Genomic DNA, 15,588 nt, shown 5'->3' with positions numbered 1-15,588 from the left:
CACGCTTTTAGTCATTAATAAAACTGATAAACATCTATAATAAATAATATAAGTACATAATCATAAACATTAACTATAAATCTTTTGAAAACGATGTTGTAATAAAGTACTTGTGATAAATAGTGTTCTTTTAGACTTATATTTTCCTCTGTTACAAAAACATGTTTCTCGGTTAGTAAAACTACAAAGTTTTAGCTCGAATAACAATTGAAAAAACTTGTGTATGGTTTAATAAAAACACACAACCAATACAAAAAATAGTTTTCAGAAAATTTTTTTTTGAAAAAATATGGTACTAGCTTAGTAAATGTAAAAAGATAAAACTTAGACCAAAATAAAAACGTTAAATATTCACAAATAGTGTATTAACAGCTGGTTTTATAAATAAATAGCTATGTTTTTCATTATTCAAAGTCGTTGAAAAGAACATTCAACTATTTTTGTAAATTTACAGTTTTATATAAACTTATTGTTAAACTTTTATTGCGTTACGCCGTTTCCCTGCAGAGCAGTTCATCAGACGCTAAAAAAAAGCTGAAAACAAAAGTATACAGGGCGATGAATTGGAAAATAAAAATACACTCATTTATTTGATGTCAATACTTTTTATATATTAAAAACACTTGTTAAAGATAAGTATATTAACAATGCATTTACCTTCCAAAAATTTTAGCAGATACTATCATAAAGTTTATTTTAAAAATTTACAGTTTTTAAATAAACTTTATGATAGTATCTGCTAAAATTTTTGGAAGGTAAATGCATTGTGAATATACTTATCTTTAACAAATGTTTTTAATATATAAAAAGTATTGACATCAAATAAATTTTACTCTCCAACAACAATATTACATAACAACACAGGTCAAATTTTGACAGCTTATTCAAGTCTACTGGTTAGCTTAGTGATCTACCGGATTATTTTTTGTTAAAACCCGGGCTGATTTTGACTAGTGACATAAGTTAATAGTTTTTCTTTTCATATAATACAACTAAATCATATAAACTAATAGTTTTCCGCTAACAAAACGGTGAAAATCTGATATTTTTAGACAATCCTATTATTTAGTAGCTTTATCAGAAAGCGTATCTTAACTTGAAAAAACGATTTGATAAACTTGGAAAACAGTATCAAAATAAAATTACATATTAATTTTTTTAATTAAAAAATATTAGCGTTGTTAAAAAAAAAGTGGTACATAAGAACCTGTTTTAAAACTTTCAATTTTTGGATTAGTTAGTAATAACTTGTAAGGTTGATAAGGGCATCGCGACCAAATGCTTAATCTTAAAGACTTTTTTTAACAAACGATTTTTTTAGTTTTATTATTTTAATCATACTAAACTAGCTTTACAAATATCAAGTTAAGAGTTTTTTGATACTTGTAAAAACTGTGCACCTCAAAACAATACCACGCCACTGGTTTATCATTCACTTAAAGTTAAAAAATAGGCTATCTAAAAATTGAGACCTTTTTTAACGAAAAACGTTAGACATGTTTAGTTACAATCTAATTTTCTTATATAACAGTTTTTACAGTAAGTATTTATTTGCGCTTAGTAGGTATTCTTAAAATGATAGTCAAAGCTATCACTTATACGTTAACTCCATAAAAATATTGACTGTGACATTATTATTAAAACATAAATATTATATATTAAATTCTATTGTATCTTAAAACCCAGTTATTTAATATACTATAAACTTATACTTAAGAACTCTTCTTTTAATGCAAAACAAAAAGTATAGAAAAATTTAAAACAATAGAGAAAAAAGAAGTTTTTATACTTTTCGTAAAAGCTTAGTTAGCTAGTTTTGGTTAGCAATTTTATCCATAAAAAAATAGGATATATACTAACTTTGAAAAAAACAATAAATAAAGAACTTAGAAAAACATTAAAGTTTTAATTGATTTTAAGAAATATGAAAACAAATATTGATTTTAGATGAAATACTTATGCCAAGTATAAAAAAGCAGTTGTGTGTTTTATTGCATGAAAATCATAATCAGAAAACAAAAATATATATTTAAAAAAGTGTAAAATAATAATTTTGAAGGCATCTCTGCTGAAATATCATTCCGCTTTTGAACTCTTCTTTGTACTTTTTCAGTTTACTGTAATTAAAAACAATTCAGAAAAATATATTAATTGAAAAATTTGAAACGCTAATACATTCAGCACTTATTTTTATTCGAAGAAGTAAACATGACAATATTAGTAAAAATTCTTTATAATTATAAGTAAGTAAAGATATTAACTGAACTTTTCATTTCCTATGAACAAAAATTTTTTTTACTTTAGCTTATTCTCCAACATAAATCATTTTAATTTGCATTTACGATATGAATACTTAATATGAAAAAAAAAAAGTTATTAACATCAATAAATATAAAGTAAACTATTTTTAATAAAAATTTTAAAACTTTACTTACTCATTGTCGATGTTGCTGTTTGGAATGAAAGATAACGCTTTATTGAAAAGAGACCTGAAAACAAAACGAAACATTAAATTAGTAATTAAAATTTTGAGAAACTTTATCAAACTAAACTAACTTTATTTTATATAGTCATGATTGTTGAATAATAAAAAACAATTAGAGTTCCCTACTTTGCAATAGGACAGCATGTATCATTTTATATTTCAGAAGCTTACTTGAAAAACTAAGTTTCGCTCAAAGAGCTAGTCGGTGCTTAAAAATATGTATATTAAAAAGTTACATTAAAAGCACAAAGCAGTAAAGCATTAGCACCCTGGTTTTTGTTTGCAATGCTTATCACACTCTAAAGCTGAAAAATAAAAACATCTAGAAATATTTAAATTAAGCATCTAACTAAATTTTTAATATTTTGTTAAAAAAGTCTGTGATACCTGGTCTTAGTAACATTAGTACTTTTTACCAATACCTACACTTTATTTATACAAGGTTGCCAAAGGTTTTTATTACATTTTTCAGGTTTTCTTAATTTCTTCCAGGTTTCAATAAACAACTTTTTTGGTCGATTTTTAAGTGTAAAAAAACTGTCTTAATTAGCATACCAACATTAAAAAGATACAATAAAGCTACTTTAAATGTGTTTTTTATGAAAAAAAGTTATACAAAATACTTTTTATTTTTATAACAGAGTTTGAACATAATCAAAATTTTGTAAATGTAAAATTAGTTTAAAATTACAGGTTTTTTAGTGATTTTTGTCCGAAATTCCAGGTTTTTTGGCAACGCTGTTTATCATGTATTTACACAACTTTTATTTTTAAAATTAAACTAGATTGAACTTATTCTTATTTCCACAAAAATAAGTGTTTTATTCTTAATTACTTTTTATACTGAGTTATGTATACTATGAAAGAGATAAAATTAATCTAAAATAAGTAACTTACATATTAATGTACCATTTTTAGGTCGAGATCAAATATACATAAAACATTAAAACTTATGAAAAATAATATTAAGCACTTTACAATTTACCATATAACTATTGTTTACTAAACTTTCTTAACTTCTTAACCAGAGTAAAGCACAGAAACCTTATGAAGCAATAAAAAAATCGATTATTGGAATGGACTTACCATTTGAGTAAGCGCTTTTTAAAGCATTTTAGCAAATTTTCAAAAAAAAACTTAACTTTATTTTTATTAAAGTTTATGATTATATTTCAAAAAGTAAAAAAAAAATCTGAATAACCGCAGATGAACTTACAAATTAAGGAAAAACTTTAGAAACAAAACTCTATTTTATGAAAAACCAAAAATATTTTCTACCTGGGCTCATCATTCGAGTATGCGTTCAAAAAGTATAGTAATAAACAATAATTGAAAAACCTAAAATTAAAAAATTGTAGAAAAGTCAAAAATCAAAAATATTTCTAGTACCTGGACTCATCATTGGAGTAAGCGCTCAAGCACTCCATCAGACTTTCCACGTCAACTCTCGCCTGAAGGGCGCCACCTCGCGGATTAAAGTTACCGTCCACTATTTCCATCTGGCGGCAAATTTCTTCCGCAAGGTGGCGCGTCGCTTCGGTGAGCACCGAAGTTATCAGGTTGGGAGCAATACTGAATACCTGATAAAAAGTAAATAAAAAGACGTTAGAAAAAAATACGTTGCTGAATACATTTGGATTAAAAAACCTAAATATATAAACACGAAATAAAACATTTAATACTTTAATACAAAATATTTGATAAAAATTAAAATGCTGAACACCTAAAAAAACAGTTGATCCATAAATTATTAAGTATTTAATTAAAAAATATTAAAAACAAAACAAACAACAGCATATTAACTTAAAAACAGTGATGTTAAATACCTAGTAATTAAAAAAATATATAAATACTGAAGTTAATAATACTTGCTATTAACAATTGTTTATTATTTATTATTATGTTTAAACTTCTGGAATTTAATTAAATTTTATTTGAAAGTTTTATAAAACTTATTTAGCAATAACCTTAGAATAAAAAAAATACTATTATTTAACCTGTTAAACATTTTTAAGTAAAGTTATTGTTGGTACTATTAGAACATTTAATTACGATTTTACTTTAGCCTCAAAACTTTATTACTTGAATTATAATATATAACAAACTAACCTCTGCATGTATTGAAATTATTTTCATCAGTGAAAATTTTATGTAAGGCCGAACACCTGCAATGAAAACATAAAATTTACTGTTGCTTAAATATTTCAATATTTTATAATATTAATTATAAAAATATTTTATTATTGAAGAAATTTTCTATAAAGTTGTAGATCTGCCTAAAAAAAATTCCGAAAATAAATAACAAATAGTTATGATGCTAAAAACAAAGTCAATCGAAAATTAACTAAAAATGTAGTTCAAAGTTTGCGTTTTTAAAACAGTTAGTTTGAAAAGCATTTTTAATATATTACAAGAAACTTTTTATTTTTTTAATTTAATGCAAGAAAATCGTTAAGATTAACTTTAATACCTTTAACCAATCAAAAACTTGAAAATAACATTACTTAAATTTTCAAAATATGTGATATTGAAATTATCATCGTTATTATAATTTCAACCTACCTTCAACGTGGGAGCAATCCTCCCAGGTAAATTCTCCTTCGTACATTTTATTTTCAATCACTGATGCTAAGGGTTCTATTTTGATGTCACAATAAGAAGTGAACAGCTTTTCACGTGACGTCATAATTGAACTTTCTACTGCCTGAGTGGTTACTTTTCAATTAGTTAGATTTTAATATTTAACACAATTAAAAAATAATTAAAATATATTTATAACGTAAAATATTTTTCTCGTAATAATCATACAAAAATAGTACTGTATTCAATTCTAAAATAATTCAAGAATTTCAAAAAGTTTTTATAAGATACATTTGTTAAAAACCTTTGTTTCGTATTATTTTTTTTTTTTTCAAGTTAAACATTGAAAAATTTGATTTACACAAAATTACAGGCGAAAAATAATTGTTTACTGATTAACACCGTATTAAAGTTATCTAAAGTATGAAAAAAACTAACTAATTGTAGTTATTTGTACTGAATTAGTTACAAAAAAAAAACAATATATTAACAAGTTGCAAATACTCTCAAAAATCATGATTTAATTATTTCAAATAACGAACTAAAAATTATAAACAAACTAACATTAGTTATTTGTTCCATATTAGGGAGTTTGTACTTGTTGATTTTGTTCATTAAGCTGGGCACGATAAACTTGTTCCAGTGATCCAGGTTGTTCAGAGATATTACAAGGTGCCTCGACATCTTATTTGCGTGAATCTGGACAAACAAATTGTGAAGTTTATATCTAAAGTTTAAAAAAGTCTTTCATACAATGATGAAGTCCAAGTATCAATTTGCGAGCAGAGGCTTTTTAATTTGTACGTTTAAATTTTGCAGCTAAAAAGTTATATTTTTAAGTGGTTTGAATCTAATTTGTTTAATTAAAATTAAAAAGAGAGCATTTAAAAACCTTGAAACCATTTAAAAAGTTTAATTCACAAAATTTACTTAGATAAAACAAAACAGAAGTTCAGTCGACTGTTATGATTTAATTTTTTATCAGATCATAAGTGGTTAAAGGCCCAAATATAATTACATTAAATGTTTGGAAGTAATAAGTTGAAGGCTCCTAACTTTAGAAGTACTAAGCCATAGTTGATTGAAGCTATAAAAAAGTAGAAGTTTCTAAATAACTTAACTTACTAAAAAAAATTTTTGCGCAAATTAAAAGTTAAAGTTAAAATTAAAAGTTTGTTACACTAATATAAGATCTGTTTTAAATAAATTTTATATTTTAGAGAACTATATAAATTTGAATAACATTGATTTATTTTTTTTGACTGAAACATGGTTGACTAATAAGGTCAACGATGCCACAGTGTGTCCTTTTAACTATAACATTTACCGAAGTGATAGGTCTAGTAGGGGTGGAGGTGTTGCTATTCTTTTCAAAAATTCGCTTAAAGTTATTAAAGTTAAAAACCATTCTATCTCTACTAGCAACATCAATTTTGAATACCTATGTGTAGATGTAATTTTAAAAAAGATGAAATTAAGATTTTGTTATGTCTACCTTCCTCCACTGTCTGCGAGATGCGCACTGACTGTTCAAAATGTAATTAAAATGATTAAAATGGTTTTTCCAAAAGAGTGTTCTTTTTATGTTCTTGGTGATTCTATTATGCCAAATATAGATTGGAGGATTCCTAGCACAGATTTCAATAAACCCCATGAGTGTTTTCTTAATTTTTGTACAGACAATTTTTTAACCCAAGTAATTGAAAATCCAACCCATAAGAATGGTAACATTCTAGATCTTATAATTTGCAATCATTTTGGTCTAGATAGAATCATATCACACTCAACTAATTTTCCATTAACAAACACTTGTGACCATTGCTTTCAACTAACTTGCTTTCACTAAAAATTAAAATTGAAAATAAAATAGTACCTATAGCTAAAGAAGTCTCATATGACTATAAAAAAGCAGATTTTAAAAGCATCAATGATTTCCTGTCAAAAATTAATTGGACCTCTTTATTTAAAAATTCAGAAAATCTCCAGCATTTCTACGATCAATTCATTAGCTCAATCCAAATCTCAATCAAACGTTTTGTTTCAATTTATTCTAAAAATAACAAAAGTAAAAAATATCCATCTCATATTAAAAAGTTATTAAAAGAAAAAGCGAATCTATACAAAAAAAGTAAGACAAATAAATCACTTTTGATAAAATACAAAAACAAGTCTAAAGAATATCAATTAGCTGTTAAAAAATACAACTTTGAATATGAAAACAAATTCTGCAAAAACTCAAATTTAAAAAAGTTTTATAGCTACGTGAAATCTAAACTTAAGTTAAATAATTCCATACATCTCTTATATGATAATGATAAAAACAAAACAGTAACCTCAGATTTTGAAATAGCAACACTTTTTAACATAAATTTTCAAAAATTTTTTAAAAAAGACGAGAGTTACCAGTCTTTTAAGCTACCCCAAAAGAATTGTAGTAAAACGCCAAATTTTTTCATAACCTATGAAGACATTATAAGTTCAATTAACCACTTAAAAGATAAAATCATAAGAACGCCAGAAAACATTCCACCCTATTATATCAAGCATGTTATCCAATCAATAATTTTTCCACTTTCATTAATATTTAATTGCTCTCTAGAACTATCTGATGTTCCTAAACAATGGAAAAAGTCTTTTATTATTCCTGTGCACAAGAAAGGTAATATACACGATGCGTTAAATTACAGATCAACATCTCTAACAAGTGGCTTTTCAAGAATTTATGAACATATTGTATCTGTAAAAATTCTCAATCACCTCTTTGATAACAAATTATTAACTAACAAACAGTTTGGTTTTGTTCCAAACCGCTCATCAACCATTCAACTGTTAACATGCTTACATTCTTGGTGAGTTCCTTATCTCAAAAATGAATTTACTAAAGTAGTTTATACGGATATTCAAAAAGCCTTTGATTCAGTATCACACAAAAGATTATTAAAAATTTAAAATCAGTATGGGCTACATGAAAGCTTAATTGATTGGTTTGATAACTTTTTAAATAATAGATCACAAAGAGTACTCATCAATAATACGCTTTCTGACTCTTTAACAATCTACAGTGGAGTACCACAAGGTGGTGTAGTTGGTCCCCTTCTCTTTTTAATTTATATTAATGATATTTATTCAAACATTGATATTAAAAGTGAGTTAAGCTTATTTGCAAATGATGCCAAAATCTTTAGTCAGTCAAATACTTCATTACAACTATCTTTAGATAATATTTACATATGGTTAAAAACAAGAAAACTAAACTTAAATCCTAGCAAATGTAAAATTCTAACCATTAACAAAAAAGAATCTTCTCCAACTGACCTCTTAATCAATAACATCAAGTTACCAGAAATTAAAGTTTTTAAAGATTTGGGAATTTATATTTCCAAAGATTTAAAATGGAATGAACATATAACTATTTATATTTCCAAAGATTTAAAATGGAATGAACATATCAACTATTTATATAAGATTGCAAAAACTACATGTTATCAAATATATTGAAAAGTTTTAAAACTAATTCTGCTTCAATTCTGACAAAACTATTTAAAACATACGTTCGCCCTAAACTTGAGTTTAGTACCCAAATTTGGTCACCCCATTTAAAAAAGGATATTAACAAAATTGAATCTGTGCAAAGGAGTTTTACCCGTCATATTTGTAGTCGTTGCAACATATCTTACACGTCATATAATGATAGAATGATTAAATTTGGCTTGAAATCACTGGAATATAGAAGATGGGAATTTGATTTATTAACTCTTTACAAAATTATCAATGGCAAATATAAAAATGTTTTTAACCAGTTTTTTAATTTTTCCCAAAATAAATATCAACTAAGAGGAAATAGTTTGAAAATAAAATGTAAACATGACTTTCAAAACAGTCAGTGGCAAGGCGCATCTTTTCACAGAGCAAAAACTATGTGGAACAGACTACCTCAGGATATAGTATCTTGTGAGAGGGTAGAACAATTTCGTTTAAAGCTAAAAAGATTTGATTTAAATACGATAAATACCAGTAAAATACACTAATTTTCTATGTAAACAAAAGAAAAAATATTCGTTTCCCTACGCCTCCCCCCTACAAACTATTAGTTTACTTATATATTTTGTAGTTATGAATTTTGTTTTATAAGTCATGATTTTAGACAAACTTCTTTACTGTGTGTACTAAGTAATATATAAGTTTGAATTTTTTGAATTGAATTTTCAATTTAGTTCATTTGTTTATCATATTGTGTTTAACTTTGTGTTTTAATTTAAATTATGTTTGTATATATATATATATATATATATATATATAATTTATCTTAAAGTTTTGAATATAAGTTTATTTTCTTTTTCTCTTTTTGTGTGTCCTGTTTAAGTGGCTCAGGTTTTGATGCCTGAGTCCAACATTGCACAATAAACAATATAATAATAATAATAATAATAATAATAATAATAATAAATGCTGATTCATAAACTAATGCAACAAAATATGTTATATAAACACTTTATAAATGATAAACACAAACATAGAGCAAAATTCTGATCTTAACAAACAAACATATTTAGCATTTTATATGCTTTGTTGATAGAAATGTCATATACATTAACAAAAAAGTTTATTAAATCAAACTTACAAAACTATCATCCTTTTTAACTGAAGAAAAGCAAGCTTTTTCAATTGTTTCCGCAAAGCTCTGTAAAAAGAAATGTTAATACACAAATAATGTTTTATCAAAAGATCAATAAAAGATAAAAACTGTGTAACCTGTTTATATCTAATAACTATTAAATAATGTAAATATTGTTAAACACTATAACTTACTTTTTAAAGAAAAAATTACATTAAGTAAATATGACACATTAAGTTGCATACTAAAAACCGAAATAACTTCGAAAAGGTGTTTTTAAAATTAAATTAAAAAATTGTTTTACGAACAGGTGGAAGATAAAAACATTTAACTCTTTTTATAAATTCAAGGTAACTCTTTTTATAAATTAAGGATGTTCATTTTTAAATTTTACAATATACCAAATTAATAAACTCTTAATTGATTTGGTTTTTAATAGTTATCAATTATTGCAATTGATAAAAAAATAAAACTTAAAATTTTTGATCACGTGTATATTTTCAAAGATGATCTATTTCTAAACTTTCAAAACTTCAACTATTTTTATTTATTTAATATATTTAGCATACAAACTAACACTAAACAGCTGGATGATCAACTGCGGGAAGTTTTGCTTGAACCGATCACTCTGAAATATTTCGTCTTCATTGGGCAGCGAGTTGTACACATCGCTCATTAGCATAAACATACGGGTCACTACTGACTCGTACATTGAAGGCTGTGATAATAATTAGCATAAACATACGGGTCACTACTGACTCGTACATTGCAGGCTGTGATAATAATTAGCATAAACATACGGGTCACTATTGACTCGTACATTGAAGGCTGTGATAATAATTAGCATAAACATACGGGTCACTATTGACTCGTACATTGAAGGCTGTGATAATAATTAGCATAAACATACGGGTCACTATTGACTCGTACATTGAAGGCTGTGATAATAATTAGCATAAACATACGGGTCACTATTGACTCGTACAATGAAGGCTGTGATAATAATTAGCATAAACATACGGGTCACTATGGACTCGTACGTTGAAGGCTGTGATAATAATTAGCATAAACATACGGGTCACTATTGACTCGTACATTGAAGGCTGTGATAATAATTAGCATAAACATACGGGTCACTATTGACTCGTACATTGAAGGCTGTGATAATAATTAGCATAAACATACGGGTCACTATTGACTCGTACATTGAAGGCTGTGATAATGATTAGCATAAACATACGGGTCACTATTGACTCGTACATTGAAGGCTGTGATAATAATTAGCATAAACATACGGTTCACTATTGACTCGTACATCGAAGGCTGTGATAATAATTAGCGTAAACATACGAGTCACTATTGACTCGTACAATGAAGGCTGTGATAATGATTAGCATAAACATACGGGTCACTATTGACTCGTACATTGAAGGCTGTGATAGTAATTAGCATAAACACACGGGTCACTATTGACTCGTACGTTGAAGGCTGTGATAATAATTAGCATAAACATACGGGTCACTATTGACTCGTACATTGAAGGCTGTGATAATAATTAGCATAAACATACGGGTCACTATTGACTCGTACATTGAAGGCTGTGATAATGATTAGCATAAACATACGGGTCACTGTTGACTCGTACATCGAAGGCTGTGATAATAATTAGCATAAACATACGGGTCACTATGGACTCGTACGTTGAAGGCTGTGATAATAATTAGCATAAACATACGGGTCACTATTGACTCGTATATTGAAGGCTGTGATAATAATTAGCATAAACATACGGGTCACTATTGACTCGTACATTGAAGGCTGTGATAATAATTAGCATAAACATACGGGTCACTATTGACTCGTACATTAAAGGCTGTGATAATAATTAGCATAAACATACGGGTCACTATTGACTCGTACATTGAAGGCTGTGATAATAATTAGCATAAACATACGGGTCACTATTGACTCGTACATTGAAGGCTGTGATAATAATTAGCATAAACATACGGGTCACTATTGACTCGTACATTGAAGGCTGTGATAATAATTAGCATAAACATACGGGTCACTATTGACTCGTACATTGAAGGCTGTGATAATAATTAGCATAAACATACGGGTCACTATTGACTCGTACATTGAAGGCTGTGATAATAATTAGCATAAACATACGGGTCACTATTGACTCGTACATTGAAGGCTGTGATAATAATTAGCATAAACATACGGGTCACTATTGACTCGTACATTGAAGGCTGTGATAATAATTAGCATAAACATACGGGTCACTATGGACTCGTACATTGAAGGCTGTGATAAAAAATACAATAACAAAGCATCAGAACTATCAATAGGTACAAAAAAACTAGCAATAAACTAGATTAGATAAATAAATTTTATAAATAAGCATGAAAATGCGAGTTTGTTCATTGATATCTGTAATCATGTGTGATAGTAATAATGACAGGCATTCGATTTGAAAACAAATTTAATTTTGAATAAAAAGTTGTTTTTAGCAGACTTATAAATAAAGTATTTATAAAGTAACATTTATAGCAAAAGTTTAATGGATTTATATATTGTATATATTTTGTATAAAATTTATGTTTTACTTCAATTGAATAAATTTATAGGTAGTGATTTAGAAAATACAAACCAGTTGAGTAACGCCACCGTTTTCTAGTTCCCAATTTTCTTTGGACTCTAGCTTTGATATTTCTGTTTTAATTTAAAAATAGTTTTAATGAAACAATACAGAACTCTTTACAGTCAATTACTAAGACTTTCGTAAGTTGTTAGCAAAAGCTGTAAATTTGTCAACTCAATATAATGATTAGAAACTACTTTTTACCTTTAAATTTATTAGACTTCAGACTTGTTTGTTATAAAGAGTCTTTTAAAAAAAAAGTAAAATCATAAAACAATATCTAAAGTAAACGTTTTTTACTATCTAATACTTATTTAATATTCGTTTTTTTCGTTGATATTGATTATCAACACCTAGTGTTATTAAAACATAAAAAAAACAATATCAACTCGTTTATTTCCAAACCAAACCTTGTGTGCTTTTGTTAAGTGATGATTGCAAACAAATTAATTTTATAGTTAATAATAATAAAACAAATACAAACCTTGTGTAGTCTCATTGAGGAATGTTTGCAAACACAATAGTTAAAAACAATAATTAAAATTTTTAAACAGTTAATAATAATAAAATAAATTCAAACCTTGCGTAGTTTCATTGAAGAACGTTTGCAAACACAATAGTTAAAAATAACAATTATAATTTTTAAATAGTTAATAATAATAAAATAAAACAAACCTTGCGTAGTTTCATTGAGGAATGTTTGCAAACACAAAACTCTGGCGTCTTGTATGAATGTCTTTAGAGGATCCAGCAATCCCATCGGAAGATTCAGTGTGAACAAATTTTGTTGCGTCTCCCTGGAATAATTTTCTTAAATTATTTTTCAACTATTCAAAAATTACCCTATTAAATTGGTATTGGACCAAAGCAACTAAACTAAACTTGCAATTCTAATTTGCATATTTTTTGTTGAGTTACATTAAAACTATTATGTTTTAAACTACATTGGTGTTAAATACCAGGTTCGCCAACGGTTTAATTAACTTAGTTATAATGAATCATAAACTCAATTTTTAAAGCAATTTTACTTTAAACTATAATAAAAATAAGATAAAAAATATTATGAAAATTAATAATTGAAATTATTTTTTGAAATAATCAGAAATTTTAACTTCCATCATACCTGCAAGATCTGATGCAGTCTGATAGTGCGGACGCGTTGAGGTGTTTGATATGCGGCCACACTCCGAATTTCTCCCCAAAATCTTCATCTAACGAGGTGGGAATGAAGACTGACCTCAGCAAGTTCACCAGTTGGATCATCGTGTCTCCGAACAAACTCTATGAATTTTAATGTTATAATATTATTGTATTAAAACATAAAAATTTCACTTAGAAAAGTTATAAAACATAACAAATAGTTTAATAGAATAGTATTATTAGCATTTAATTAGTTATTGTAATTGTGAATAACTAAAAGTATTAAAAATAAAGACCTCAGAAAGTTCACCAGTTAGATCATCGTATCTCTGAATAAATCCTATATTTTTTGAGTAGTTTAAAAATAACATAAATTTCAAAACTACAATCAGTGAATATAGAAAATACTTGCAGTTCTTGGCTTTCAGTCATAAGCAGCATATCCGAACTTTGTGAAAAGAAAACTTAATTTAACTAAAATTTTGGTACAAAGGGACTTTTCCAGTAAGTATATCTATCAGAAATCAAATATTTTTTCGCACTAAATCGTATGTAATTTAATTAAATTTATTTTTAAATTTGTTTAAAACTTTTGTTTTGAATTTGTTACACTGCTTACTTAATAAACATATTAATACTTCTTCTAAACTACTATTCAGATAAATAAACTGTTTTAAACCTCATTCATAACTTATATTTTTAATAAATCATTTGAAAATTTAGAGAATGCCTTGTTCTCTGAAAAACTTACTTTAAAACTACTATCTAGAAAAGTAAGGCTACTATGAATCTAATAAGTCTAAGAACAGATTGTTTAATTACTTTTCAACAAAACTTATAAATCTATAAACTATTAGAACATATAAGGTTGTAATAAACTGCTGCTATTACTTGCGCAAATCATTATTTGAATTCTGAATGTTTAAAGAATATTTAAAGCATGACAACAATGACCATATATGGAAACTAACTCTTAAAAAATCCAAATGAGCCCATAAAAAAACAAGGGTTAACCATTTGTAATTTACTGATGAAAAACTTCATAAAAATTATAACAAAATATTTTATGTGTGCAGTTAGTTTTTTTTTGTGTAGCTGAGAGAAGGAACAACTGACTAAATTCTACTTGAACATTTTAGTTTATAATTGAAAGTATTGTTTGGATATAAAGATCATATTTAAACTGGTGTTTAATTTCTAAAACATTTAAGCTAAATTTACATGTTTAATAGATTACTAAGCCTTTTATAGTTTATTGCTCACCTAAGATTTTAATTTAATTTTTAGTCAATTGTTTTAAGTATTTTGAAATAGATTTAAATAACTTCCAGCTCTTAAATTGTTTTAGAGTTTACTGCACTAAGCTTGATGTATTATTAAGTTTGCACTTTTTCCAAGTGATTTACAAAAGTTTTGAAAGTAACTTATATTTTTGAAATAGATATTTTGTAATATTGTTGTGTGGTTCTTTTGTATAAGAGACTAAGTACCTCAGTGGTCTTGCCTACTTTTTATAAAATACTCTAAAATAGAATTAAATATTTATTAGGAAATAATTATATAAGGTAGGATTTAAATATGATGAGTAGTACTAATAAATTAAGTTTACCACAATCCATTACTTATAAGGTTAAAGAAATTTAACTACTTAACTTGTTTGTTTAAATTGCAATTTTTTATAACATTAATGAATAATTGACTATCAATTAGCCCTGGCTAGTTCATAAAGCAAAAGTGATGGTGATGATAAATGTTTCCTAGAAAATTATTCAAGTTATTTAAAAAATTCTTTTAGACTAAATCAACTAGCAAAAACTTTTTAAAAAATATATAAGTTAGTTTCTAGTTCATATGAAAGTTGCATTTAACCAGTCTTGTTTGCATACCAACTAGAAATAGATGTGCAAGCATACTAAACTCACGGTAAGAGCTGGACTGTACTGTGTTTTCAAAACGTTTACTAACTAGCTGTTTATACCTCATGCTGGATTTTTGTTTGCTTGAATTAGCTACGGTAACTGAAATGAAAGTTGTAAAAGGCTACTTTACTAATCACTTAACAACTATTGACAACTTCTTTTATTTTGATAAAATTTTTGGAGTAAATAATTGATTAAA

At 26.4% G+C, this 15,588-nt stretch overlaps 1 protein-coding gene and 1 long non-coding RNA gene across 2 annotated transcripts; both read right to left on the bottom strand.

Moving 5' to 3' along the window:
* Window positions 1-1,972: 1,972 nt before the first annotated feature.
* LOC145839510 (uncharacterized) lies at window positions 1,973-2,492 on the bottom strand. The gene is made up of 2 exons (XR_014370071.1): window positions 2,436-2,492; window positions 1,973-2,117 (listed from the first exon to the last, which is right to left on the bottom strand). It is a non-coding gene; the product is annotated as an uncharacterized LOC145839510 (long non-coding RNA).
* Window positions 2,493-3,867: 1,375 nt separating this feature from the next.
* LOC145838207 (exocyst complex component 2-like) lies at window positions 3,868-13,911 on the bottom strand. The gene is made up of 9 exons (XM_082945767.1): window positions 13,879-13,911; window positions 13,454-13,611; window positions 13,006-13,127; window positions 12,340-12,401; window positions 10,258-10,398; window positions 5,630-5,764; window positions 5,048-5,189; window positions 4,595-4,650; window positions 3,868-4,065 (listed from the first exon to the last, which is right to left on the bottom strand). The coding sequence occupies exons 1-9, from the start codon at window positions 13,909-13,911 to the stop codon at window positions 3,868-3,870; spliced, it is 1,047 nt and encodes a 348-aa protein (XP_082801893.1).
* Between the last annotated feature and the right edge of the window lie 1,677 nt (window positions 13,912-15,588).

The sequence above is a fragment of the Thalia democratica genome, chromosome 6 (genome assembly GCF_965202585.1).
Source record: "Thalia democratica chromosome 6, ktThaDemo2.hap1.1, whole genome shotgun sequence".
Lineage (NCBI taxonomy): Eukaryota > Metazoa > Chordata > Thaliacea > Salpida > Salpidae > Thalia > Thalia democratica.
This window is presented reverse-complemented; position numbering and strand designations above follow the sequence as displayed.

Bases quoted from the DNA above. Each gene is read 5' to 3' on its own strand.
- LOC145838207 (XM_082945767.1), bottom strand. From the start codon at position 13,911: ATGCTGCTTATGACTGAAAGCCAAGAACTGCAA. The intron at 12,402-13,005 runs GTTTGTTTTATT...AAATTAAAACAG, and splicing joins CCTCAATGAAACTACGCAAG to AAATATCAAAGCTAGAGTCC. The intron at 4,066-4,594 runs GTTAGTTTGTTA...ACTTTTTATCAG, and splicing joins TAATTTCAATACATGCAGAG to GTATTCAGTATTGCTCCCAA.